This window comes from Eleutherodactylus coqui, chromosome 2 (assembly GCF_035609145.1).
Source record: "Eleutherodactylus coqui strain aEleCoq1 chromosome 2, aEleCoq1.hap1, whole genome shotgun sequence".
NCBI classification, from domain to species: domain Eukaryota; kingdom Metazoa; phylum Chordata; class Amphibia; order Anura; family Eleutherodactylidae; genus Eleutherodactylus; species Eleutherodactylus coqui.
The window spans coordinates 73,572,167-73,599,741 of NC_089838.1; the positions used below are offsets into that span (position 1 = coordinate 73,572,167).

General features: G+C 41.4%; 2 protein-coding genes across 9 annotated transcripts in view; both read right to left on the minus strand.

Annotated features, from left to right (window-relative positions):
* The window catches only part of TENM2 (teneurin transmembrane protein 2), a 1,550,877-nt gene that overhangs the window by 1,213,641 nt on the left and 309,661 nt on the right, over positions 1-27,575 (minus strand). For 2 of the 8 annotated variants that reach the window (XM_066591124.1, XM_066591119.1), the window contains exon 3: positions 2,268-2,278. The exons of the other annotated variants lie outside the window; for them this stretch is intronic. In XM_066591124.1, the coding sequence (XP_066447221.1) occupies positions 2,268-2,278 (11 nt within the window). The remainder of the gene's footprint in view (positions 1-2,267; positions 2,279-27,575) is intronic. 8 annotated transcript variants of the gene reach the window in all.
* Positions 17,962-23,107, minus strand: LOC136611475 (uncharacterized). The gene is made up of 2 exons (XM_066591126.1): positions 21,082-23,107; positions 17,962-19,744 (listed from the first exon to the last, which is right to left on the minus strand). Exons 1-2 carry the CDS (start codon positions 22,136-22,138, stop codon positions 18,156-18,158), a joined length of 2,646 nt encoding a protein of 881 aa, XP_066447223.1. The 5' UTR covers positions 22,139-23,107; the 3' UTR covers positions 17,962-18,155.

A 27,575-nucleotide genomic window follows, 5' to 3' on the forward strand; every position in this document is an offset into this window, starting at 1 on the left:
CTTCTTCATACATTCTCTAAGCACAATGCTCTGTTGTACTTAAGGCCTTATTGTCTGGCACTTTGGCTCACCAGTCATCAACACAGCTTTTCTTATGGGCAGGGGAAAAGTTTTCAGGCCCTCATAGTCCGGGGCTCCAGGTGCTCATGGATACATTTTCTAATGTTCAACTGTTAAGTCTGGCTTTTTATCTTGGCAAAAGGTGGATTTATGCTTTGACTCATTGGTGGTACAATGACAATGGAAAACATTCCTATGTATAGAAAGGATACTTTGCTTAATCTGACGTTCTGGTGCAGGTGTATATGCCATTTTCCAGAATCTTGCAAGTATTTAACATTAGCACATAAACTAAGGTCCTACCACCAAGAACACCCCATTCACGCAAATGATCAAGTGACCACCTTATTAAGAGAGCAAGATCAGCTTTCATGATCACTGCTTTAGTATATAGCCAGGTGTACTTGATTGCTGTTTGGTTTTATTACCTGTTAGGATACATGCCATTATGACTTGCTAATGTGCCTAGATATGCTATATACATTTAGACTAATGGTAAGGCATAAAGAAATATGTCTAGTCTATGCCATATTTATTCTCTAAAAGATGGCATAGACTAGACGTATGCCATATTTAAGACGTTATGTATGTAAAAAAAAGTTGCCAGATATTATTTATTTTAAAGTGCCATCAGTTCCAAGACACTATACATATTAAAGCAATATTTTAAAGGGGCTGTCCCCTTTAAAATAGCTGCAACTGCATTAAAACAAAAAGAGTTGTACGTACTACTTCTCTGTTGCTGGAATCCAGCACTGTAGCCCTGCCATCCTTCCAATGTTTATTTTGGAAGATGACATCACAAGAAGTCACCTGACCACTACAGCCAATCAGAGACTGCAGCATCATCGTCCATTCTCCTGGCATTAGCACCCACATCCTTGGTGCAATGAAGGCAGGCGTTCAGAAGGTTGACACTGCAACCTCTGACTGGCTGCAGTGGTCCGGTGATTTCCTGCGATGACATTCCACAACAGACACTGGGAGAATGGAAGAACTACAATGCTGGATCCTCACAGCAGAGAAGGGGTGCAGCTCATTTTTGCTATTTTAATACAGTTTCAGCTGTAGAATGTTGTTCGGTAACCGGTCAACATAACAGACAAAATTAATAACTGTTTATTATTACCCAGCTCCTGCCACACAAGTGTAATAAAGGAGATCACAGCTCATCTTTATGACTGTATTCTTATGGTCTGTAGTTTATTTAGGTGAAGAAGGTAATGATTATTAAACTGTCCCCCAGCAGATAAAAATGGAATAGCCTCAGTTAATGGTGTACTGATGCAAAATTGGAGAAACAAAATAGAAAATCTCACTCTCAAGATGGTGCCTGATGAGCATCAGACAGGGGGCTACACTAAAGAGAAATGGCTGTAATACACAGAAGAGACCTTAAGAGTGTGACAGGCTATTAGGTGATGAGGCAGGCATAGAAAAATGTGTTTGTTTAAGTCATCTTTAAAACCTATATTAAAATACATACTGTTTTTGTCCAAATATAGCATGAAATATTAACAGGAATGAGACAATTACAGTAAAAACATGGTAAAATAGATTAAGAACATTAAAAAAAACCATTGATTTTCAGTAACATGTTGAATATAACGCCAATAATGAAAATTACCAATTAGATCATTAATTTTAATGTTCGAATCCACAAATGCTGATTTATATCCAAATCAATCCAATAATGATTCTAATTCACAGCTGTTTAGAATGAACAGAAATGTAACTATGGATATGATCAAAAAGTTACTGATTTTCTGGAGATATTGCTGGTATAATAGAAGAGCAAAGTAGGCTACAGTATATAGGTTATGGGTTAATGATTTTAAAGAACATAAGTGATTGTTATTGGGTTTTTGGACAGATCACTATCACACGTGCCTTAAGGCCCTTTTAGACAGGACGACTGTCGAACAAACAATGCCCGGCACTTTACCGCACATGCTTACTCCCGTGCACCTGCACGGGAGGTGGTACAGTTAGCTCTCAGCGGGGAGGCTGCAGGAGATTTCTCTCCTCGCACTCCCCCGACCCTCTCCATTGACATAACACAGTGGCCTTTCAGTATTGAATGGCCGCCATTTACACTGAACAATGAGAGATCAGCTCATCGGCTGTTGTTTATGCAGCTGTGTTATGTCAATGGAGGGGGCAGGGGACTGAGAGGAGAGAAATCTCCTGCAGTCACCCCACCCCACTGCTGGCTGCTCTGTCAGTGAGCCAGCACTTCTAGCTCCCGTGCAGGAGCACACAGGACACACAGGGCCGAGTGTCTGGCATCGTTTGCCCAACAACCGTCCCATGTAAACCCAGCTTAATTCTTATTGTTATAAAATTGGTAGCGCAGTAATAGTTTGAATATATTTACAGCATAATTCTTTAGAGCAGGGCCAATAATTATAGGTCTTTAAACATTTTAAAGAGTATATTCAACTAGAAACTATGACTTGTGTTTTAGAGATTCACATAAATTCCTTAAAAGGGGATCTGTCACCACCATCTCACCCCTCAGAGTGACTTTACTGGCTAACAGGGGGATGAAAACTAAATTGCTTCTAATGACCTCTCTTTTCCTAGTAAGCCCATGTTCCTCCACAGGCAGTTTCCAAAATTATCCCAAACCATATGCAAATGAGCAAAAAAGAGCCATCTGGCCAAGCAAGAGTCATGTGAATTCATGAGCTGTCGAGCTAAAAACTCACCCTCTCTCTCAATGGAGAGCTTGTTGCATCCCAAATTACACAGGTAATCCTGACCATCATGAAAAATGGGTATAGATATCTTAACAACTCATGAATCAGCATGACTGTTCTTGGCTAGTTGACTCTTCTCTACCAATTTCTATATGGCACAGGATCACTTTGGAACTGAATTGCGGAGGTACGTAGGCTCACTAGAAAAAGGGAGGACATTAAAAGTGATTGATTTCTCATTTCCTGCTGGCTAGTAAAGTCCATTTTAGCCCGAATCACAGAAGATCCCTTAAAACTATAATATTTTATTTCAATATCTTAAAAGACACACACACATTGGGCTCGATCATCAACTGATGAAAGGACAAGGACTAGACAACATACAAAACACGAGTGCCCATATATATCACAGTATTACCGCACAGGGGAGGTTTCAAAGTGAGACTGTATTCATGCGTCTATATTATGACTACATGAATCTCTTCTTGTGAAAAACTTCCCAGGAAGTCGGTGTCTCAAATCGTATCTCATATAGAGCTGGGGTGTTTATGGTGTGATTGTTTGAGATCACATCTCAGTACAGTGTCTTATCCCAGTCTATTTGTCGATTTGATAGAGCACTTTTATTTATTTGTTCAACTTGGTGGACTGACCAACAATTTTGCAAGGGTTAGCCTAAATAAGCAAATAGTTCCAAACCTTCATTAGTTTAATCAACAGCTAGATCATTACAAAATTCAAGATTCAGAGTACAAGGTTCGATGCATTTCTGTCGGACCTTCGACTTTTCAAGAACCGTATGGTCAATGGTCTAGAGTATATTCATAGGTCTGTCTATATATCAATTTGACAGACGTATGCTTAGTAGTATCAAGATAGAGTTGTCTAGATAGTTGATTTTTGTAGGAACAAAGATAGTTGCTAGTATCTCCTGGTCTTATATGGATAACTTAGAATCTCAGGATACTCAGTAGTGATTACATCTCCCTGTAGTTTGGCAAATATCAGTCAAATTGTATGACCCTTCTCCTGATGGCTAGAGATTGGTCAAGGCGATTTAATAAAATCGCTAACTAAGGCAGGGTCCATTTAGCATGACCTCATTGCCCTGATATCAAAGCCAAACACTATCAGAACGCAACATGAAACAGGGGACAATGCCCCTTAGCCTAGGTCTAGATCTGTATAAATAATCAATCACCCAGCTGGCTAGACTAACTCAAAACCGGGTCAAATAGTGATGACCGCATTAACTAGATATCTAGGCTAAAATATGAGCGCTAAATAGAGAGAGTTTTTCTGTTAGGCTAATGCATAGAGAGAGTTGTGTAGCCTCCTGCCCTAATGGTGGGTAGGGGCCAGATGGCTAAGGGGTATTGTCCCCTGGAACTATTTGCTCATTTAGGCTAACCCTTGCAAAATTGTTGGTCAGTCCACCAAGTTGAACAAATAAATAAAAGTGCTCTATCAAATCAACAAATAGACTGGGATAAGACACTGTACTGAGATGTGATCTCAAACAATCACACCATAAACACCCCAGCTCTATATGAGATATGATTTGAGACACCGACTTCCCGGGAAGTTTTTCACAAGAAGACATTCATGTAGTCATAATATAGACGCATGAATACAGTCTCACTTTGAAACCTCGCCTGTGCGGTAACACTGTGATATATATGGGCACTCGTGTTTTGTATGTTGTGTTGTCCTTGTCCTTTCATCAGTTGATGATCGAGCCCAATGTGTGTGTGTCTTTTAAGATATTGAAATAAAATATTATAGTTTTAAGGGATCTTCTGTGATTCGGGCTTTTATACAAATTAGTTCCCTCTGCCTCTGTGACTCTTCTTAAAATCCATTTTAGGAGTGAAATAGTGGTGACAGGTCCCCTTTAAACTCTAAAGATCCAATAACAGTGTAATAAAGCAGCTATAAGATCTAACTCTTCATCTTCACCCTGAATTTCCTCCATTAAATTGAGCCTGAATTGTGTATATGGCACAGTGGGCACTGGATGTTGTACATGTTCCTGAAGCAGTGGAGAAACTGCAGGGAAACCAAGCAACAGAGAATTGGATAATGGTGCAGGGATACCACAAACAACTCAACAGTACTTGTTAAAGCAGGTTAACATTGGTAGCTTTCTAACTGTAAACCAAAAATGTTAAGGCTTCTTTCACTGCTTATTTCATGTGTTTTGTACCCCATTAAGAAGATAAATTCTTTTGACGTCCAACTCAGATACCCAAGTCAGGAGTTTAATTGGTTTGAGAAGACCAGTACTACTATTGCACACATACACATGCTTTTTACTTAAAGTTGTCCAGGTTTAAATAAAACATGGTTGCTTTCTTCCTAATCTAGCATGATGCCTGTCACAGGTTATATGTGGTATCACATTTCAGCTTGATTCACTTCAGTGGAGCTGAACTACAATACTAGACACAACCCATGACCATGTCTGTCCTGTTCTCTGAAGAAAGCAACCATGTTTTTCAATTCCTGGACAGCTCCTTTAAGCTGAAAAAGTCTTTCACCCATCAAGTGAACTGCTTTAAAGTCATCTTCTGAAAGAAACATCTACTGCTGGACTTCAGTATCCCTTTTGTAGTTATACCTAATGTTTTTTTCGCTGACCTACTGAATCCTTTGGTTCTCTGGTAGGCAAGTCAATTCATTCTGCCTTCTAAAACTGGTATAAACTTATACCGATTACCCCGTATAGAAAGCTGTAAGTCTAGCCTTGGAGAATGCACCCAAGGTCAATGTGCAGGAATGCTCTTGTCCACTAACTTTCCACCCTACAGAAATTTATGTTAGTTACATAGATAAGGTTGAAAAAACACAGGTCCATAACATTCAACTTCATTCTATCAGAGTGATTCATAAGGCGGCAAAGAGTTCTATGAGGCAGATACTTATTAACCCATATTAGAGGAAAAGTACACTTAAAAGGGTTTTTTTGCGATTTAACCAATTTCATGATAAACAACATCTATTTAAATGAGAGGCAACATAAAATATAACTATAAACACATAATCTCTCCTATATTGGAGGAAACAGGAATGTACAGCAAGGGTTATGCATGAATTAAGTTCTGAGAAAGTTCTGTACCTCTCCTCTTCCTTTGATATTTCATACAAGCAACTTTTAAGTCTCAAGTTCACTACTTTTGACTTTGTGTTAGAAATGATCTAATTCCCACTTCTTTTGATCCCTCTTCTGTCAAGTCTCTACACTATCCCATACCTATCCCAGCCTAGAACTTGTACTGTACATGATATTGAAAACCTTAAAGCTATGGCTTCAGAACATTATGCTCTCTGACCTGTCTTTCGTGAATCCTTTCAAGTGTCCATGATAAACAGACAGATTAGGTGGAAATGATGAAATAGCCACTTACACCACCTAGTCACCCTATAAAAAAACATTTGGTTTATTCTCAGCACAAATGTCATAACTTGATGCTTGCTCTTCAGTTTATTCTAAGGTGACATATAAGCTGGGTTTTTGTTCAAGCCTAAATATGAAATGGTCAACTAGACTTTTGAAGTAATTTCCAAGAATTAAAGAATTCTGTTTGAAAGATGCTGCAACTTCACTTAACTTACTCCAACTGTAACCTTTGAATTAGGCACTTCAAAGAAACTTTTAATACTCGTAAAGTATTCATGGCATTTAATAGTAAATCAATGAGGGCCTGCCACCCAGGGCTTCTGCCGATAAGTTGTTCGTTAAACCTATATACTTGTGCACTGAAGTAATTTCTTCAAGAAACACAGTTTTACTCCCACTGCAGTGGTCAAGTCCGGTACTATAGATAAAGTTACCTATAGAAGTGAATGGGTACTTTGCCTGTAATGACAAGCCAATGCATTGTGATAAGGACAGAGCTATATGTTTCCTGCAGAAATCAGCACAGTGCATGAAAACAGCAGTCTGACAAAAGTCCAATAGGTGGGGTCCCAGGTGGCAGACCACTGCTAATCTACTATTAATGGGTTAGGGTGCATTTACACAGGACGACTGTTGGGCAAACACACAAGCTATCACACGAGAGCAAGGAGAGCTGGCTTGCTCACAGAGCGGCCAGCAGGGGGTTGAGGCAGTGAAGGAGATTTCTCTCCTCTTGCTTCCCCACCCCTCTCCATTGACATAACACAGTGGCCGTTCATTACTGAACGGCCGCTATTTAAACTGAGCGATGAGAGATAAGTTCATCGCTTATGCTGCATAAACGATGGTCGATGAGCTCATCGCTCAGTTTCAATAGCAGCCGTTAAGTAGTTTACATGCGAGCACGGACACACAGGGACGAGTGTTGGGCATAGTTTGCCCGACAGTCGTCCCATGTAAATGGACCCTTATTCTAAGGACAGGCCATTAAAAGTTTAAAACTGGACAATCCATTTAAGTAAATTGTATTGGAAGATCATACAATATTCTTATTGTAAGAAGACATTATGCAATCCATGTCGAGAAATTTCATCAATATTGGAAACGGGTGCACTTTAAGCAGGTGGATGCCCTAATTTCTCATAATGATAGATTCTAAGCTTTGAGGGGTCATATAGTAGGTAATTTTATGAACTATTAGGTATTAGAATGTATCTATTCTACTGTTTAAAGAGCACTTGTCAAGTCATCTGACTTTTTAGCAAAATGATTTCCCATAAAATACTCGTTTTGAATTATGGTTTTCTTGTTCACTACATTGTTTCATTCCTGGTATTGCTCCTAGAAATTTATGAATACATTGACCATTAGGTGTTACCATTCCACTTGTCAAAATGGGTGACTCCCTTTCAATCTGATACTTACAATTCTCATTGGACAGTGTCCAGGGATAAATCCCCAACTGGTAATGCCCAGTTTTCAATTTATTCATGAGCTTTTAGAGGAAATAGCAGAACAGCACAACAGTTCAAAATAAAGGTGCTGCAGAATTGTTGTGTTATGGAAATTACAATTATCGACTAAAAAGGACATTTCAGATAACTGGTTCTCTTTAAAGTAAAAGAGGTTGTACGAGCATTCACTTTTGTCACCTATCCATAAGTGTTAAAAGTCCTGATTGGTGGGAGTCTCACAATCTTGAGAATAGGTGGCCCCTGTCACTTTCTCCTCTTTGTGGGTTTACTGCACCTCCTTAAGTGTGGAGGACATTGACTGGAGTGGCAGTCACAGATGTGCAGTGCCACTCCATTTATTTTCAATGAGAATGCCAAAGATAGCCAAACCCTTGTACTCAGCTGTTTCCATCAGCTCACTTGAAATGAATGAAGCAGTAGTGAAGCATGCGTGCCACTTGTAGTACATGTGAGTGCTCATGGATCATTGGCAGTGATACTTTGGCATATGACTGCAGAAGTTAGTAATTGACTGAGCAGTAGAGATGAGCGAACTTACTCGGTAAGGCCAATTTCGCAATCGAGCACCGCGATTTTCGAGTACTTCACTACTCGGGTGAAAAGTACTCGGGGGCGCTGTGGGGTGGGGCGTGGCGTAGCGGGGGGTAGCAGCGCGGAACAGGTCGGAGCTCTCTCTCTCTCCCTCTCCCCCCCACTCCCCTCTGCAACCCCCCGCTCACCCACAGCGCCCCCGAGTACTTTCCACCCGAGTAGTGAAGTACTCGAAAATCGCGGTGCTCGATTGCGAAATCGCCCTTACCGAGTACGTTCGCTCATCTCTACTGAGCAGTCATATGTAGAATGAATAGCATGTGACCATGAATGGCAAATTCCTAGGGGACTGGGGTGGCAAGGATTTGTGCTCCAATGAGTATAATTTTTTTTTTATGTTCACACACTTTCTTCATATAAATCTTTTTAAATCTCGGTAAACCCCTTTAGTGCTAGAACTCAGACAAGTCCAGAGTTTACACTTGGATTTATATAACTATAGCCAGAGATGTGTGCAAAGAGCAAGCTAAAATATAATTTCAGAATGAAAGCTTTTATAAGGCCTCATGTCCACGGGCAAAATATGATTTAAGATCCGCAGCGGATCTCCCGCATGCGGATCCGCATCCCATAGGGATGCATTGACCACCCGCGGGTAGATAAATACCCGCGGATGGTCAATAAAAGACATTTTAAAAAAAATGGAGCATGAAAAAATCTGGACCATGCTCCATTTTCGTGCGGGTCTCCCACGGGGACGACTCCCACGGGCTTCTATTGAAGCCTATGGAAGCCGTCCGGATCCGCGGGAGACCTAAAATAGGAATTTAAAAGTATTTACCCATCCGGAGCGGACCGGGAAGGTCTTCTCTTCCTCACGGCCGCATCTCCCTTGCTTCGGCTCGGCGGATGTGCCAGGCGCATGCGCGCGGCACGTCGAAGACGTGCCGGCGACGTGCCGCCGGCGTGAGGAATTCATCCGCCGGCCGAAAAAGAAGATCCGGCCGTGAGGAAGAGCAGAGCTTCGCCGCCCGCTACGGATAGGTAAATTCTTATAAATTCTTATTTTCAGCGCTCATGTCCGCGGGGCAGGAGGGACCCGCTGCAGATTCTCCATGGAGAATCTGCAGCGGATCTGATTTTCCCCGTGGACATGAGGCCTAAACTTGGAAGAAAAACATTTAAAATCTCTGTTTACAGGGAAAAAATCCACAATGACTGCAAAGAGTTAAATCTCTGAAGAAATTAAACGGTAACAATGTGGAGAGATTTCTAGTTTAATTCCAAGCGGTTATTCTGTCTTTAAACGAATCAGATGGGTTAGCGGCTAAATGGAGGTTATTTCTTAGCATGCTTAAACTATGTACACCTGGACGTCTATCCATTGGTACAATAGTTAGTGAATATTTAGTGTTGTTAAAATGCTGTTAGCTAAACAGCTCTTTAAGATGTCTTACTACTTGCTTCTACTTCATAAAATCAATACCTTGAGCTTAAAAATATGGTTTCAGTAACCATGTTAAATCATTGTAAAGAGCAGCCTGAAGGGCAAATATGATTAGTAAATGTGGAGTTATGTAAATTAGGGGCCTTCAATGTGTTCTTTATGAATTTTCTTTTTGTTTTGAAGCTATACATACCTTTATGATTTAGAACATGTTATAATAGGCGATCTATCATTAGGTACAGTATAATGTAAAAGCATTAGAAAAATTCCCAATTCTGTAAACCCATATAAAACGACTTCATCCATTCACTAATTATTGACAGTTGATGACTTCACCTTACTAAAGCATATTGTGTCTCATCATTAAAATTATATTTGTTTTTCCTATGAAATGAAAATTCATACAGTATTAAGTGCTAAAAACTGAAAAAGTTATTTCTATAAACATTCTACAACTTTGACTACTGGTAGTATTAATATATTTTCAACCCCCAAAAAGTAGCAAGGATTATAATATCATGCCTAAAGCCAACTCGGATAAGTAAGTTATCAAGTAAGGTTTTCAATGCAGGTGTTTGCAGTCTTCATTTACATATAATGTTCTCCAACTAGAAGTTAAGTCCTGTATAGAATTATAGATAACATGTAATTTGCCTGAAAGCTAAAGAAAATTGCTTTTAGTATATATTTTTTCAGCTTTTTTTTTTTTTTTTTAACGCATATGGCAAAATAAGATTCATCAATTTAACACAGAACAAAACAATAATTATATAATATCAATATATAGCTGAACATACCAGAAGGAAGATAAACAAGTCAATTTATTCAGTAAAAGTTGTAGGATTTACATATGTAAAAAGCAAAAATGATCATTTATGTGGAGAAAACTTTTGGCAGTCTGCAATGATAGGAAGTTTGTATTGCGGTATCTCTATCCACTTTCAGTTCACTGCTTTACTGTATGTTACATTTTGGACAGTTCTGTGTTGTGTGTTTACTCCTATTACACAGACATGCCTTGTGACTGATGGGGCAAGATGCTGGGGACCCCTAACTGATCCCAAGAATAAGTTAGATCCGGGTCTTTGTTTTCAGAGTTTAGATGGTCACACCTGCATGGTCATTGTCCAGTAAAATGAAAGGGGTTTTTAAATAAAGAGGGGGAAAGCTGTAAAACAAAGAAACTATACTCAACTCTTTTGCTCTTACCACCCTCCAGACCCACCGGCCTCTCTGAACCCTCAACAGCTGGTCAAGTGCCATTTAAGCACCCAAGTACTACAGACAATCCCTGGCATCAGCAAGGGTATAGCTGAAAAAATCTATTAGCTGTAGTGGTTATATTCTTAAACAGCATATGATCGGGCTACCCAGAAGTTAGCAAAGATCGGTGTGATCCTAAGAGATAGCAAACAGAGTAGTAGATTGAGCAATAGAGGTGAACAAAGTCTTGTTTTTTTATTTGACAGCATTTCCCCATTTTATGTATAAAAATAGAGCCACTGGAAAACCCCTTTAGTGGAGGATACAGAATCAATACCAATGTAATGGAAAAGTTGAGGAGTTACCTTGTTAGCCACTATTAGCAGCGTAACCACTTTTTGCATGCAAAAGTTTTGTAAATCTCCCGATTATACATAGTCATTATTGAAACACTTCTTCTATGCACTAAGATATGACCTTAGTAAGGCAGCCCACACAGACAACTTAGAATTTTTTAGTTTGGATAATTCCAGCAATGTTGAAGCACGAAGCAGAAAGTCACTTCAATCAGTTTGTTAATGATGGTAAGTGGGAAATGAAAGGAATATCAACTGCAATTGCAATTCTGCATAATTTCATTATTAGAGAGATAGATGGTGTTGGACTTGTTCCGTTATCTTCCCATTCTGTTCCCTGTTTCTATTCAGAGGTACACACGATTGTTGGGGGGAAAGCAGAGGAATGCTTATGCCATCACCATTTCACTATACGGTTATCAGTCTTGAAAAATTGAAACTGCAAATTCAAAGTCAATGATAAGAATGTCAACTTCTTTCAGAATTAGAGAATGTTATTGTTCTCAGTAAGAGAAACAAAGTAATCTTGTAGATATGATACCTTTTTGATAGGTTTTGAAAAATCTGCCAATCTGCATCAAAAAGCCAATGCTGAAACTTAGATTTCTGTTATGGATCAACTCATGGATTAGCCACATAATGCATGGAGCGTAATAATGGCTTTTCCATGTGGAATTCATGACAGTAATAAACATGCAGCCGATGTTAAAATCCCAAGTGACTTCAATTTTCTAAGTAGATTTTTTTCTGGAACATGTGAAGGGGAAAGAAAACTCCCCCTTGCAGGGACTGCTGGCAGAATATCAGCTTACTCTCTAGGAAGTGAAGCCTAGAATCCACACCTAAATCGAACATAAACCTGAATGTGTGAACATGGCCTTTGTGGTGATTTATCCAACAAGACACATGGATTTGGTGTATAAGGCTGTGCAATGTGTTGCAATTTATTTGTTTATTTGAAGAAACAACATAAATTAAATTTGCATAAACGATTATTTGTAAATTCTTTACCAAAGTGTATAATATATAGCTATTATACCTCCTTATCATAAAGAGCAATGACTCAGTGAATTTTTTATTATGATTTTTAATGCTAATCAACAGAAATATTTAAAGTCTAGGTAAAAATAAATCTCTAAAAAAAATTATCTTTGCACAAAAGCATAAAATAATGACATAATTATCTGTCACTGGAGCAACCAGTTGGTGTTATAGTCTGATAATTAGTTCAATGGAGAGTGCCCATGGGCAACTGATCAGAAAATGTGTTGAAATGTAATTCTCTATCAAATAATCACCTAACCCTTGATATCATGCGGATAAGAAAGCCCCTAGGCTCGGTTTACATAGCGTTTCTGGTGTACGTCCAATGTATACTGTGGAAATGTTCTGGCATATACATCAAATGCATAGCTCCAACATATAAAACTGTTTGCCATACAGACACATGCTTTTCACTTCCATTGAAATAAATATAAATAAATATATAACACTTATTTCCTTTGTATCAAAAGTGTATTCAATATGCTTTTCTATACAGTAAACAAAAGTATGCCAAAGCAGTGGTGTACAAAGAACTGATGGGTCCCCAAAGCAAAACACTTAAATGGATCCCCTATTATAGTATATGCTTTTGTCACTCAGGACAGGAGAGTCTGGTGTTTGTTTCTTGTTCCCGGTCTCTAAAATAACCCTGCTAGACCATTTCTCCTTGGAGAAAGTTCCTTTTTGAAGGAAGGCCCTACATATGTTCTCACTATCCAAGGGCCCCATAGCAATCACATTGTGTGTCTCTATGGTACAGACTCCCCTGGCCAATAGGGCGCACTTTTGGCATATGTTAGATCTATAAAAGTCATTGCGATTAAGGATGAGTGAGTATACTCGCTAAGGCACTACTCGTTCGAGTAATGTGCCTTAGACAAGTGTCTCCCTGATCGTCCTTAAAGATTCGGGGGCCGCCACGGGGCGGGGAGCTACGGGGGAGAGCGGGGAGGAACGGAGGGGAGATCTCTCTCTCCCTCTCTCCCGCCCGCTCTCCCCTGCTCACCGCCGCGACTCACCTGTCAGCCGCGGCAGTCCCTGAATCTTTATGGACGAGCAGGGAGATACTCGTCTAAGGCACATTACTCGAATGAGTAGTGACTTAGCGAGTATACTCGCTCATCCTTAATTGTGATCCTTTCCTGGTATATATGCCAGGCATACACGACAAATGTAGTGTAAACAGATTCTTACATTTACTCCCTGCTGGATTGTTTAGTGACAAATTCAGCAGAATTTATATTTTGCTGTTACATTATTTGTTCTGAAAATGTATTTGATTAAATTCAATTCCTCATAGATGGTTAGCTCTTGTAAGCAAAACGGTCATTCATTTTCTGTAAATTATTTAGATTTTTACTGTAATGTCTGACATTGAAAAGTGCTGCAGAATGTGTTGGCCCTATATAAAAATGATAACTCTTTTAAAAGGGGTATTCCAGGCTATCCCCCAACTAATGACTTCTCCTCTGAATAGGTCATTAGTAGGCAATTGCTTTGAATCCTGTTGATCATCCGGTCTACTGAAGCTGGCTGGGAAGCAGTGGCATGGTGCAGGTTAGCAAAAAAGCCAACTTATTAATGGAGGCCAGTAAATGGACTAGGGGAGCACCAGGGTAGTCTTGACATTGGAGTAGCGTAAGGTTTGTAGAGTAATCTGTTTTTATATTTCAGTTACCTGGACCAGTAGGATTTGAGTGTATTTTTTAAATTTCCAACTGAAGTTAGTGGGAAAAATCTGCAACCAATCCACATCCTTCAATAAAAATGGACATAATTTAAGTTTAAAAAATCAACACCACAGTGACTTGAAAATTTCCATTGCATATGGATGCGACACGTTAAGATCATATCCAGTTTCCTGCTACTATATCCACAGCATATCTCTGCGTTTGTAAAAGCCAATTTATTTAAATATCACATAGTTTATCCTACATGATGAATGCCATCTGAAAAAAAATAGACATTGCTAAATTGAAGTTTTATTGTCACTGTGTCTTCAAGAAAAAATTGAACAAAAAGTGATAAAAAAAAGTGTTATTTGTCCCAAAAATGGTACAAATACAAACTACAGGTGTCAAACAAATAAGAACCCTCACACATCTACATATATGGAAAAGTATAAAACCATTCTAAGCGAGTCAAGAGTTGGCAGTAGAAAGCAATTAAAAAATATATATATAATTTTTTAAAATATCACAACATAAAAATTACATAAATTTGGCACCGCTGTAATCATTTTGACTCAGTCTAACATAGTATGTGATTTTCCCACTTACAAACAGTAAAAAGTTTTCCAGCACGATGAATGTACTACTGACAAATACGATTTGTCTCAGAACACGAAACCTCATGCCCCTATATTGCTAGAAGATTTAAGAAGTAATGATTTTTTTCATAGTAAGGATGGAAAAATTTGAACAATAGGGCTGCAGCGGGAAGGCGTTAATTGGAGCAGAATAAGGCCACCTTCAAACACGGCATTCTTCCGCAGCAAAAAAACTTGCAGCAAATATGCACCAAATCCCAAAATCTGCACCTAAACGGTGTGGATTTGGTGGCACTTTTGATTGTTCATCTGCTGTGGGATTTAACCCCTGTATTTCATATTTCTGTAGCATAAATAGACATGCTGTTGATTTAGAATCTGCAGTCCTTTAAAAAAAAACAAAAACGCTGTGGATTTGTAGTATGCAGGCAAAAAGGATTTAGCATGAACAGCTTTTTGAAGCCTATGGAAAGATAGTAATGGGGGATGAAGTAGAGGATGAGGGAATGTGACCAATGGGCAGGATATATGGTATATAAACTTTTTAGCTTACATCCTTGGTTTATTTAATAAACTAGAATATACACACAACTGCTGTCCTGCTGGATATCATCTAACATCATGGAACCACATGTGTTATTCAACAGCTTATTTGGATTGAGGAGTGTTCTCAGCAGAGACACCCCTATGAATTAAGTTCTCCGTTTTCACTATTATTGGTTTATCTCCTGGAGCGCTGTGGTTTTTTGTTTGACCATTGTCATTTGCCTGCATGCTTTGCGAAATATCCATTCAGTCTCCATTGCGGATCTTCGCTTTTTGCTGGATGTCAGTGTGACCAGGGTGGATAAACCTAGTGAAACCCGAATAAATATCTTTTACCGCCTACCAGGATTGTGGGCGAGTCGGACTGCCCATCCTTGGGGTGGTCCTATCATGCCAGGTGAGTCTTCCTTCCATTTCCTCACCTATATTCCATCTCATCACACCCGACTGTCCGCTAACTCTGATGCCTGGAGTGCTGCCTTTTTTGCCGATTATGTATTTGTAGCAAAAAACTTTCTGTACTATGTCAACAGGATTTCTGAAATTTCCATATGGCTTATATTGTGAATGCTGCATTTTTTCTGCATCAAAATCTTCTGCGGAAATTCTGCAGCATCTATAGCCAGTGTGAAGGCGCCCCAATATTGGTTCCTACCTAGACAATGTAGAACTGTCCCAAGAGAGGCATGTCTCAATGTATAGACATAAAATTTGGCATAGCATCCCATTTGATCCCTATTTGATCAAAATCTGTGCTAAGAACCTCTGATTCACAATTTGTGTGGTCAGAATCTGATACTTTCAATGATAGCTGAAATATAACAATTTTCTAAGGACAACATGACTTCTATAAAATCCGCCCTACACTGGATTTATAATACATTTACATACAAAGCACAGCTATATGCTAGTATATGTTGATGGGAAATATAAGAGTTGATATTTGATAACCGTAAAATACAACATTGTAAACAAATATTTTCTGTAGATGGATTTGAATAATTTTTAAAATACCATACTAAATAGCACGTAAGTACCTGCCATATGTATGCTCCGCAGTTGAAGGCTGTCTTTTGTTAAAAATCAATGTTTCTGAGTTTCAAATGGCAACTTTGCTGATGAGAGGCACAAACAACTCAATGCAATTACCTTATGAAAATGTGTGAGCAGGAACATTGTGTTGATAATAAAAGACAAGTAGAGTGGCCGTGACTGTTTCCATCTTATTTTTCCAGTATTCAAAGCTTTTATGTCAAATGACAGAGTCTATGATGGAACATACATGTAATACATTATTTCCCCTTCTGTATTTCTAAAGCAATAGCTTAATTCAACATGGGAACCCTGAGCTACTTACGCAAAGCCACCGATCTATTATGGTGATAATGCTGTGTTCTACAATATAAGATTTTTTAGGTCACTTTGTTTCGGCCTGCTTGTAATCCCATTCAGAATGCTAATGTGCATATGGGAACTTGTATATACTAAAGACTTCTCACAAAAATAATGTTTTATCTTCATAAAACTGCACTCATCACATTAGCTAATAGGACCAGTTGAATTGATAAAAAACATTAAGCTCCAATATGTAATTTTAAAGATTTGTATCATTCAGACCACCTTATTGTACAAGGTAAACTACAATCAACTACATTGCTTTTAATTCTCTGAGTGGGAATTTTTCATTAAATTAGTTATGTTTATGTTTAACTTTTTTTTTTTTTTTCATGAGTTTTAATGGGACAGATGTATTAGTGTTGGCATTCATGACAATGAACATGTCTTCCATGATCTCCATATTGGCTTACGTCACCCTTCTAGGTTCTGTGAGACAGCTGATTGTGAAGCTGTAGCATCTTCTGTGTTTATCAGAGGTGATGCTGAGCTAGTGCTATTGCAATTATGCTCTCACTCATTACTTGTTCAGCATAAGTGTTGAGCGATTAATGAAATGTTCAGGTTGGGAATACCCGGCCCGATTTTCTAAATATTATTGTTGTTCTCACCTAGAGCAGAATGGACAAGTGTGGTGTCTAAGTTGTTAGCAATGCTGCTTTGCCGTACTGGAGTTGTAGGTTCAAGTCTGACCAAGAGCAAAATCTGAATTGAGTTCATACAAATATTATCCTTGATGAGATATGGATTTAGGACCCCAGCATTAAAAGGCAACAGTGCTAGTAACTGAACCAGATTCATAAAAAATAGGGATGCACTTGCACACCCACCAATCTCTTTTGTGCTTTGTAAGTGATATTCAGTTGATTTTTGCTAAAATTGGGTTGGGATGACTTGATCCAATTTTTGTAAAGATTTGCTCGATTTTATCGCCTCGCCAATCACAGAAACACTATGCAGCATCTTTTCTGGAATGCAGAGAAGACAACACATTCATAAGCAGCTTTTCACCATACTTGGAATCCCTCGACATACCCAGTTTAACAGACACATTAGCTAGACTGAGCATGTGTAACAATGTACAAGACTGAGCATGTGTGACCACCTCAGGACATTCACTGAGATGGAAAAAGGAAAGGCTATTGAATACAAATACCAAGTGCTGCTATTTTAATAATAGTCCAGGAATATCTGAGGATACAAGTATTTCTAAATTAGTATAATAAAAAAAAAAAGTTTGAAATTATGGGCTTTCTTCAGCTATAAACAATATTCTTTGTAGGAAAACCCCTTTAGACATTATTAATCACTATAAAAAGCTGTATGTAGCTTCAAAACAACTTTCCCAAAAACTGAAACAAAATACAAAAGGACACGGATTACTTACCGGTAGTCCCTTTTCCAGGAGTCATCACGACGGCCCCATTACATATGGAGGTTGCCCTCTGACCCAGGTAGGGACAGGAAGAGTTTAAAAGCACCTCCCTTTCCACCCATGCTTCAGTGACTTATAAATCATTACGGTGGACAATGTTTACTAAACCAAATTTTACCTTTATTCGGTCATATTTACATTTGAAGAACATAAATTATTCTTAAAGGGGAGGGAACTATGGGCCGTCGTGATGACTCCTGGAAAAGGGACTACCGGTAAGTAATCCGTGTCCTTCCAGAGCGTCATCCCGACGGCCCCATTACATATGGAGTATACCAAATTATACGTGGCCCTAGGGTGGGACTACTGCCTGAAGGACTTTACGTCCGTAACTCAGGTCTTTGTCCGACTGGACGTTAACCCTGTAATGTCGGGTAAATGTATGTATACTCGACCAGGTCGCCGCCTTGCAGATCTGCTCGGCAGACGCCTGGCCTTTTTCTGCCCAAGAGGAGGAAAGAGAGCGAGTGGAGTGAGCTCTAATTTTTCCCGGAGGGTCGAGACCCCTGGCTTTATATGCCTCTTGGATGGCGGTCTTGATCCACCTCGCGATGGTGCTCTTAGTTGCCGTCTTTCCTTTTGCCGGCCCCTGAAATTGAATGAAGAGGTTATTATTTTTACGGAAAGAGCGGGTGGCCTCTAGGTACGCTAGAACAGCTCTCCTAACGTCTAGGTTATGAAATTCTCTCTCTTTCTCGTTACGGGGATTTTGACAGAAGGAGGGCAGAGTGATCGTCTGCTCCCTATGAAATTTTGACACTACCTTCGGAAGGAAGGCTGGGTCTAGTTTGAAGGTAATCCTGTCGTCTTGTATTACCATGTATGGTTCAATACATTGTAATGCTTGCAATTCCCCTATTCTCCGAGCCGATGTTATGGCAACTAAAAGGGTAACTTTTAGTGTGAGCAGCCTCAAGGAGAGTTGTGAGAGGGGTTCGAAGGGGGATTGGCAAAAGCTAGTTAAGACTATATTTAGGTCCCAGGTAGGAAAGGTTTCTCTAACAAAGGGTCGAAGCCGTTCTGCCCCTTTGAGAAACCTACGCACCCAGCGGTGTTCTGCCAAGGGAAAATCTAGATAGGACCCTAGTGCTGCTGTATGGACTTTAAGGGTTCTAGGACTAAGGCCTTTTTCTAGGCCTGCCTGCAAAAATTCCAGGATTACGGGAATGTCAATTCCTGGGATTTTCCCTGGCTCTATTTTACAGAACTCTGTGAATTTTTTCCATATCCTATCGTAGATGGCTATCGTGATAGGTTTACGGCTTTTTGTTAGGGTAGTAATTACATTATGGGAGAGTCCCTTCCCACGCAGTATCATGCTTTCAGCATCCATGCTGCTAGCTTCAATTTCTCGACCCCTGGGTATGTTAGTGGGCCCTGGAGGAGAAGATCTTCTACGGCTGGTAGTAGGAATGGACCCTGGATCGCCAAGGCTTTTAGCAGGGGATACCAGGGCCTTTTGTCCCACATAGGGGCAACTAGTATGACTGACGCCCGGCTGGTTTGGATTTTCCTGAGGGTGCGGGGGATCAGTGGGAAGGGAGGAAAGGCGTAGGCTAGGTCCATGTCCCAGCTTTGGGACAGGGCGTCTACCCCGCGTGGATTGTCTCTGGGGTTCAGCGAGTAAAAGTCCTGGCACTTTGAATTTCTCTTCGTGGCGAACAGGTCTATCTGCGGTTCTCCCCACTGGCAGATTAGTTGGTCGAAGACTCGCTGATTCAGTCCCCATTCTCCTGGATGGATGCTCTGTCTGCTCAGGAAGTCGGCAGCGACGTTTGTGGACCCTTTTAAGTGGATCGCTGAGAGGGACAGCACGTTGGATTCCGCCCAGCGGAGTATCTCTGTTGCCAGTCGTTGCAGGTGCGGGTGTCGCGTTCCCCCCTGGTGACGAACAAATGACAGAGCTGTCATATTATCGGTTAGGATTTTGACATGCCTTCCTTTTATAAGGGGTTCTGCCGCCTGAAGGGCTTCCCAGATTGCCCTTAGTTCTCTGAAATTGGATGAGCGTTTAGCTACTTGGGGGTCCCAAATCCCCTGTAGATTTTGGTCGGCTACTTGGGCTCCCCATCCCGTTTTGCTGGCATCTGTTGTGATGGGTACGGTAGATTCTTGTGACCAAGAGGTACCTTTGCTTAGGTTCCTCTGTGAGGTCCACCAGCGTAGGGACTCTTTGACTCGGACGGACAGGCTCACCTTCTTATCCAGGGATGTCTGCCGTTTGTCCCAGTTGGCAAGGATAAATCCTTGTAATTGCCGGGTATGGGCCTGTGCCCATGGGACTATCTGAATGCAAGCCGTCAGGATGCCCAGCACCTTCATTGTTTCTCTAATGGAAACCGCCGTAGCCTGACAGAAGGATTTTACTCTTTGGGTGAGGTCTTCCTTCCTAGATGATGGAAGCCGGGATTCCTGGATGTGGGAGTCTAGTAATACTCCCAGGTACACCTTTTGTGTACCAGGGTTCAAGTCGGACTTCTGCTTGTTAACTATCCACCCTAAACTGTTTAGGGTGGATAAGACCATGGATAGGTCTATACGCATGGTCTTCTCCGTCCTTGACACCAACAAAAAGTCATCCAGATACGGAAATATGCGGATCTGATTCCGCCTGAAGTAGGCTACCATCTCTATAACGATTTTCGTGAATACCCGAGGGGCGGTGGAGATTCCGAATGGAAGGGCCGTGAATTGGTAATGTTGGATCTTGTCTCCCTCCCGCAGAGCAAACCTCAGGTACTTGTGATGGGCTGCCGTTATTGGGACATGGTAATATGCATCTTTAAGATCTATGGTGCACATTACACTATCTCGATCTATTAGTGGGACGATGGATCTTACTGTTTCCATCTTGAATTTTTTGTACGAGATAAATTGATTTAGGGCTTTAAGATTAAATATAGTCCTAATGGAACCATTCGGTTTTTTTATTAGAAATAGGGGGGAATAGAATCCCTCACCCCTTTCGTAATCGGGGACTTGTGTAATGACCCCTAGGTCCTTAAGTTCCTGAACGCCTTTTATGAGGTTCCCTTGTTCCTGTAGGGACCCCGGGGAGGTTATAAGGAATCTCCTAGGGGGTAGCGAGTGGAATTCAATTTGGTACCCTGCTTCGATTATTCGGAGTACCCAGGGGTTAGACGTTACCCCTTGCCACTGGCTTAGATAGCCCGCTAATCTACCCCCTGTTTGTTCAGGGGAGGGTTGGACTTCCTTACCCCGACCTCCCTTGGGGTACGACCATCTTCCAGTCTTCCCTTTCCCTTTAACTTCGGGAGGAGGCTGGCGCATCCTCTTCGGGAAGGATGGTTTCCTGAAAGGTTGTCTGTCAGGCAGGGTTTTACTCTTGTCGCCGACTTTTTCCAGGATTTTGTCCAGGACGGGCCCAAACATATATTCCCCTTGGAAGGGGATGGCGCAGAGCTTATTTTTGGATGTAATGTCTGCGGCCCAAGTCTTCAGCCATAGTGCCCTTCTCGCTGAGTTGCTGAGGACTCCGGTTTTTGCCCCGTATCTTACCGTTTCCGCTGATGCGTCAGCCAGGAAGGCGGTAGCCATTTTTAAGAGGGGGAGACAGCTGGCCAACTCCTCTCTGGGGGCCCGATCCTTTATGGAGGCTTCTAGCCTGTTTAGCCAGAGCGCCATGGATCTAGCCACTGAGGTTGAGGCTATGTTAGCCTCGATGGTGAGGGATGTTGCCTCCCAGGCTTTCTTCATTAATCCGTCGATTTTTTTATCCATCGGATCGGATAGCTGGGAGGTGTCCTCGAAGGGCAAGAGGGTCTTCTTGGCCACTTTTGCGATCTGGATGTCCACCTTGGGGGTTTCCCTGTACAGGCGGACGTCCTCGGTAGCGAATGCGAGCCGGTTTCGGATCTCTTTTGGAACAGTGATCCTTTTTTCCGGTTCCTGCCATTCATCTGTGATCACTTGCTGCAGCGTCTGGTTGACTGGGAACATGATCTTTCTTCTAGATCGGAGGCCGCCAAACATCTCATCCTGGATTGTTCTCGGCGGGTTATCTTCCTCAATTTGCATTGTTTCCCTCACCGCCTTGATGAGGTGCGCAATGTCGCTTGATGAGAAGTAATATTTCTTCTCGTCTTCTATGGGAACTGGTGGGTCCTCTAATTCCCCTTCGGACAGGAGCTCCAGCGATTCACCGGAGATCGAACTCGCCGACTCGGTCTGTCTAGGTCTTTTAGGGACCCGTGACGGACCTGGCTGGGCCTGGGGAAGGGACGCCATGGAAGCCTGCAGCTCTTCCCTTATCATGCAGCGGATATCGGATTTGAATGCTGCTTTCTCCTCTGCGAGAATTTTCCCCGTGCATCTGTGAAGGCAGAGCAATTCACTGTTATAGCAGTGCAAGCGTTGGATTCAGGAGCATTACTTGCGGTAATACACTCACTCCTCGCATAGGGGTTTTTTATAGCTCTCCTCGAGCCTTTTGTTGCAGAGGACGCATTTTTTCGATTTTTTCCTCGGGTCCATTTTCTTTGGACCCTCCTTATCCATCTACCCATGAAAGTGGGGGAGAGGGGAGACAAGAAAGGGAACATATATGCATCCGCTGTACAAGTGACCATTTGCGCATGTTTTGGCGTATAGCCTACTTACAGTTGGTAGGGTGTCAATCTCTCCCTCACGTGCTGAGCTGTCGCGGGTAGACATACTCACATACACTTGTCTGGCAGTCAGCAGGAACCTCCATGGAGTTTAGCCTGCTTTTATGGGGAGGATTTTCAAATTTGGCGCCATTTCCGGGTTTTCGCCGGTAGCCACGCCCCCTACGTTGTGCGCGTGACGTCACCACGCCGGATGACGTCACCGCTATGCGCCCGAGGTCCAGGGAGGCCGCCGCTGCCGTTCCCCTGCCAGGAGGAACTATCCCATCACAGCAGCGGCGGCCCGAACATGCGATCCGCGCGAGGGAGACCAGCGCTACTGGGCGACTGACGGCTCCGTCGGCAGCGCAGGTCGGGGATGCAGGGACTCTTGAGTGTGCGGCCCCGACCTCTACCCCTCCAGGGGGGCCGCACAGCGTGCGGTAAGTATTTCTTTGCGGTAAGTCTTCTTGCCTCCGCAGCTTCCTATCTCCTGCAGCTCTGGAGCTGCTCCTCTGTCCCACCGTAGGGACAGGAAGACACTGAAGCATGGGTGGAAAGGGAGGTGCTTTTAAACTCTTCCTGTCCCTACCTGGGTCAGAGGGCAACCTCCATATGTAATGGGGCCGTCGGGATGACGCTCTGGAAAAGCATGTTAAGGGTTCCTTTCAACGGAGGGATTTGCATTGTGGAGTATGGAGCGGGATTCCACCTCTGAACTCTGCAGCAAATCCAGCCCTATAGCATGCAATGTAAAAATGATTTCCTGCCCACAAGCCTAAACAGATTGTGATTTTCTGCTCGCAAAGAAAAAAAAATTGCTGCATGCCGCGATTGTGTGGGCTACGCACTGAAGGCTTCCATTAAAGTCAATGGAAGCGGTCCGTCCTGTGACCATTCTGCAATCATCACTGCAGAACGGCCACGGGAACAGCATCATCACCATAACATTGACGTGGTGTCCTCTGCATACGTGCCGGAGCAAAGGCCGGCACATCCGCAGCACAAAGAGAAGAGATGCCGGACAGGTAAGCTGGGGTCACCGCCCAGGCACTGGGTCTAACTCCACTGCGGGATTCCGCATGCCAGGTCCGACCTGCCCGTGGACAGACAGCCTAAGAAAGGCCAAAAGTCAGAAATATTTGGCAAGTTTACCAGAGCATCTAAACAAATTGGAAAATGGCAAAGTAGCATCTTAATAAAAAGGTGTAAAAGTACCTCAATCATAAAGTGGTTCAAAAGAAGAGAAAAATAATGGAAATTATTGAAAAATAAATTAAATAGTTAATTATTATAGATGTGGAAGGTGAAATACATGTCAATTAATTAAATCATATTTTCCTAGTCGACTATTCGTGCCCTTAACAAAACAATTTCAGCAATAACAAAGAAATATCATAGTGCAAGTTTTGCTAATAAATAGAATGTGGACAGTTGACCTATCCGTATTGTAATAACCCATTTGCAAGCCTGCATTACGTTAACATAACATATTACAGATAAGAAAGCTGTGCTGCTTTTGTGCAAAAAGAAAAACACAGGATTTAACAAATCTCAGTGATTTTCTGTTGTTTGCCGTTTGTAATGTGCTCGATTCCCAGAGTAAAAACATCGTCTATTATAAGCTTTATGTGATTAACCGAAGGCCTCTCTTAAAGAGTTTTAATTATTCAGATAAGCAATTAAGTACACAGCAAATGATAAAGATGTAAAATGTTGATTAAATGTCAAAGTAACCTTTCCATTGGCTAGTTCAAAAATAGATTTTCAACTTCTTGTACCATTTGTTGCTATGATGTATTTCTATAGGGAGTTCTCAGACAGAAGCTATGAATATAGCACATTTAGAAGATAGCACCTGCTATAATTTATCACAGAAACCACAACAATAGGACAATTAAGAAAAAGTGCAGAAAATCTCAGCTTTGTTGAGAACATCCATTGTTTTCATTATATAATATTTCCTTATAGCCACTGCTTTTATACATGTATTTTTTAGCTTTAATTCATAGGTCTGTTAAAGTAAACTTTTAATGTTGTTTCATTAATTAATAAGACAAGTAAATACTAAAAAGTTTAATGCATCTTATTACAGAAAAAAGCTTTTTTTCACTTATCAGCTACCTTTTCTACTCCTCCCCATGACTTCTGCACCGATTAACCACTTTAAATAAAATTCATACACAGAATTTTGTACAGAGATCAGATTAACAGTACAGCCCACCGAAGTCTATGGAGAGAGAAGGAAGAGGGAGCAGCTGGAGGGAGACAAATGCAGAGGGGCACAGATGCAACTGCAGCTTCTTGTAAGTGTTTTATCTCACTTCAGTTTTATATTCACAGCTACTCTACTCAGCACTGCTGTGTAATGTGCTCCATAATGCTAATACTCCTATGAGTGTGCTACAGAGAACAATGACTCCTGTTCTCCTAGGTGTGCAGTGTATGGGAGAAATCATAGCAGCTATACTTCAAACCTCCTGAAGCTGTGTTCAGGGAAATCTGGAAATTAGAAATTGAGCCTACAAAAGGGGAAACAGCAAAAATTGCATTACAAGTCATAATGAATAGAAAATGTTATTTCTCATGTCCCTAGCATGACTTCTTATTTTAACATTTCATCTAATCATTGGTCTTCTTCGGGGTTCTAGAGTAGCCTTCTGGCCATTCACAAATGTCACATATTTAGGACACGAAGGTCCTAAAGAGAGATTCGTGCCTCTTGTTGTGCCTAGCAAAGCAGCCAACAGCAATGAAGTGTAGTATCCCAGAGTACGGTACCCCAGTCGGTTCTGTACCCACTACACCCCTATAATAAGGTCTTAAGGTGATGTTTAATAAGAGTAAAAAGTAATGCTACTAGTCATATTTCTCCACTGTAATTTATCGTCTGGCAATACTCTCAAGCCCCTGGTATGTACGCATCACCTCACAACAGTCAGGGGAGCTTTTAGCTAGGTTTAGCCAGCTTGACAGTATAAAAGGAGAGTAGTGGGTGGCGTTAGGGGCCTTTTCTCAGAGTCTGACTCTATGGTCTGATCCAGAAGTCTAGTCCAGGCCTGGAAAGGAGTCTAGACCAGGGCAGTCTGGGATGGAGACCAGGGAAGAATAAGGAGACCATCTTCACTCCCAAGTCAGTGCGGTGGGAAGCTAAAACATCTAACATATGAGTACTAAAAACCAAGTTATTCTGGAGAGCAAGAAGAAAAGAGAGCTAGAGAAGGAGAAAAAGTTAAATGGAAAGAAACAGAAGCCAGTGTCAGTATACAGAAGCAATCCGGTAACAAGTTAACCCTTGTCTGTCCGAACCAGCTAAGTATAGTGAATGATACTCATGGAGTGTGTGTATAAATAATGACTGTCATCATCTACTGCAATCTTTAAGTAAATGCAATTCAAGTGTGTAACTGCTACCAAGAAAAGAACTCTATATAAAACTGTTAAACTGTTTTTATCATACAAGTCTGCCTTCTGGAGTGCTTCCCACCATCCATAACAGCTGCACTGAGGTACCACACTATAGCCAGGACTACTACCCCCTTTTTGTTTAGTTGTCCAAATTTTTGTATTTATTATTTTGCTCCAAACAGGTCCCTACCCACCCGTGAGCTGGCATCACAACAAACTAACATCTTCCCTTACCAGACTTCATGAGCAGCACTCAATAACTGCCAATAATTTTACAACTGTAGTAATACCAATCCCAGATCTCACTGACCATCTTGTCTGAGGGAGGTAGCAGCAGAGTCACCTTGATTACCATGTTAACCTCCACTCGCTGTTTTAACCCTCCTAGGTCCGGGGCGCTGCAGAAGCAGCAAAATGTAGCCCAGACATGCACACTGTTTCCATTAAATTCTCTTTCAATTCAAGAGTCAGTAGAGTGCAGTTTCATAATTGTTCCTTTAGCTACCCTAGAGTTCTTTGGAAAACATTTCTCGTATGTCTAGCTTGCTCTCCAGCTTCTCCTGCCTTTTTCACTCACCAATTTTGGGCACAATGGAGAACATTGTCCTGGTAATTGTGAATCCCATACAGTATCTATATAAAGCCTCAAGGAGAGTACCTCTGTCTGTACCCATTTGGCAATAGTATAATAACCGCAGTGGTATTGTCCATCTGAATGAGCTATGACTCAAACAGCTCTGACCTTGCACAGACAATCCATCGGCTGCCAGCTCTTCTAGGCAAGCACTGGCATATGATATCAGAAGAGAGGTACTGGTGAAGAGCTTAAACTGGCGAACAAGCCAAGGACCCAAGGAGGGGAGTATAAGCTTCTTTATTTTTAACACAAAGAAAAAAACTGAAAGCAGCAACATGTTTCTCTACTGGACGAATAATTTCTATACGCCATGTTTTCCCTGTCTTCTTGTAAAACATATGGCCTGAGGAAGCCATTTGTCCAGTAGTGAAACATGTTGCCGGCTTCTGTTTTTATCCTATACTGAAAATTAAAGATTCTTACACTCATCTCCTTGGGTCTCTGGCTTGTGCACTGAATGGAGCTCTGTACTTCCATTGTGACATACAGTATCTGACATTTAGGGTCAGACATTGTCAAAACACTCTTAACATTAATGCAAGCCATTTCTTAGATGTGAAACATGATTATCAGATTGTTCACAGCTAAACAAAACATTTCAGGAGAGCATTTCGCTTTTGGTTACTTATTCTTACATGAAATTGTTTAAGGAATTGAATAATATTGTCTGTCTTCTGTCAAGTACTCTAGCATCTAGGCCAGTTTTCGATCAGTAGTAACAATGCTACAAGAGCAAGCTGGTGGTGTCAAGATCAATGAGTAACCAGGGATCACAGCCAAACATTACATAGCAGACATACTACTGAGCAGACAATAGAAAGTCTCTAATGAAAACAGGCAGAAGGTGTCGGGAATGTGGAATCTAAATCCCCCACTTGAGTGATGTCACTAATGAGCCCCAGTTGACACAGCAACATGTCTTGACCAGTTGACATGATCAGAGCGGTAGGGAATGAGCAGCACAGAATGATGTTGAGCCGCGTGAGGTACACGCCGCATAATATGACAGCCGCTATAATATAATAATCTCAGTCGCTGGTTTTCTGTTTCCAACTATATA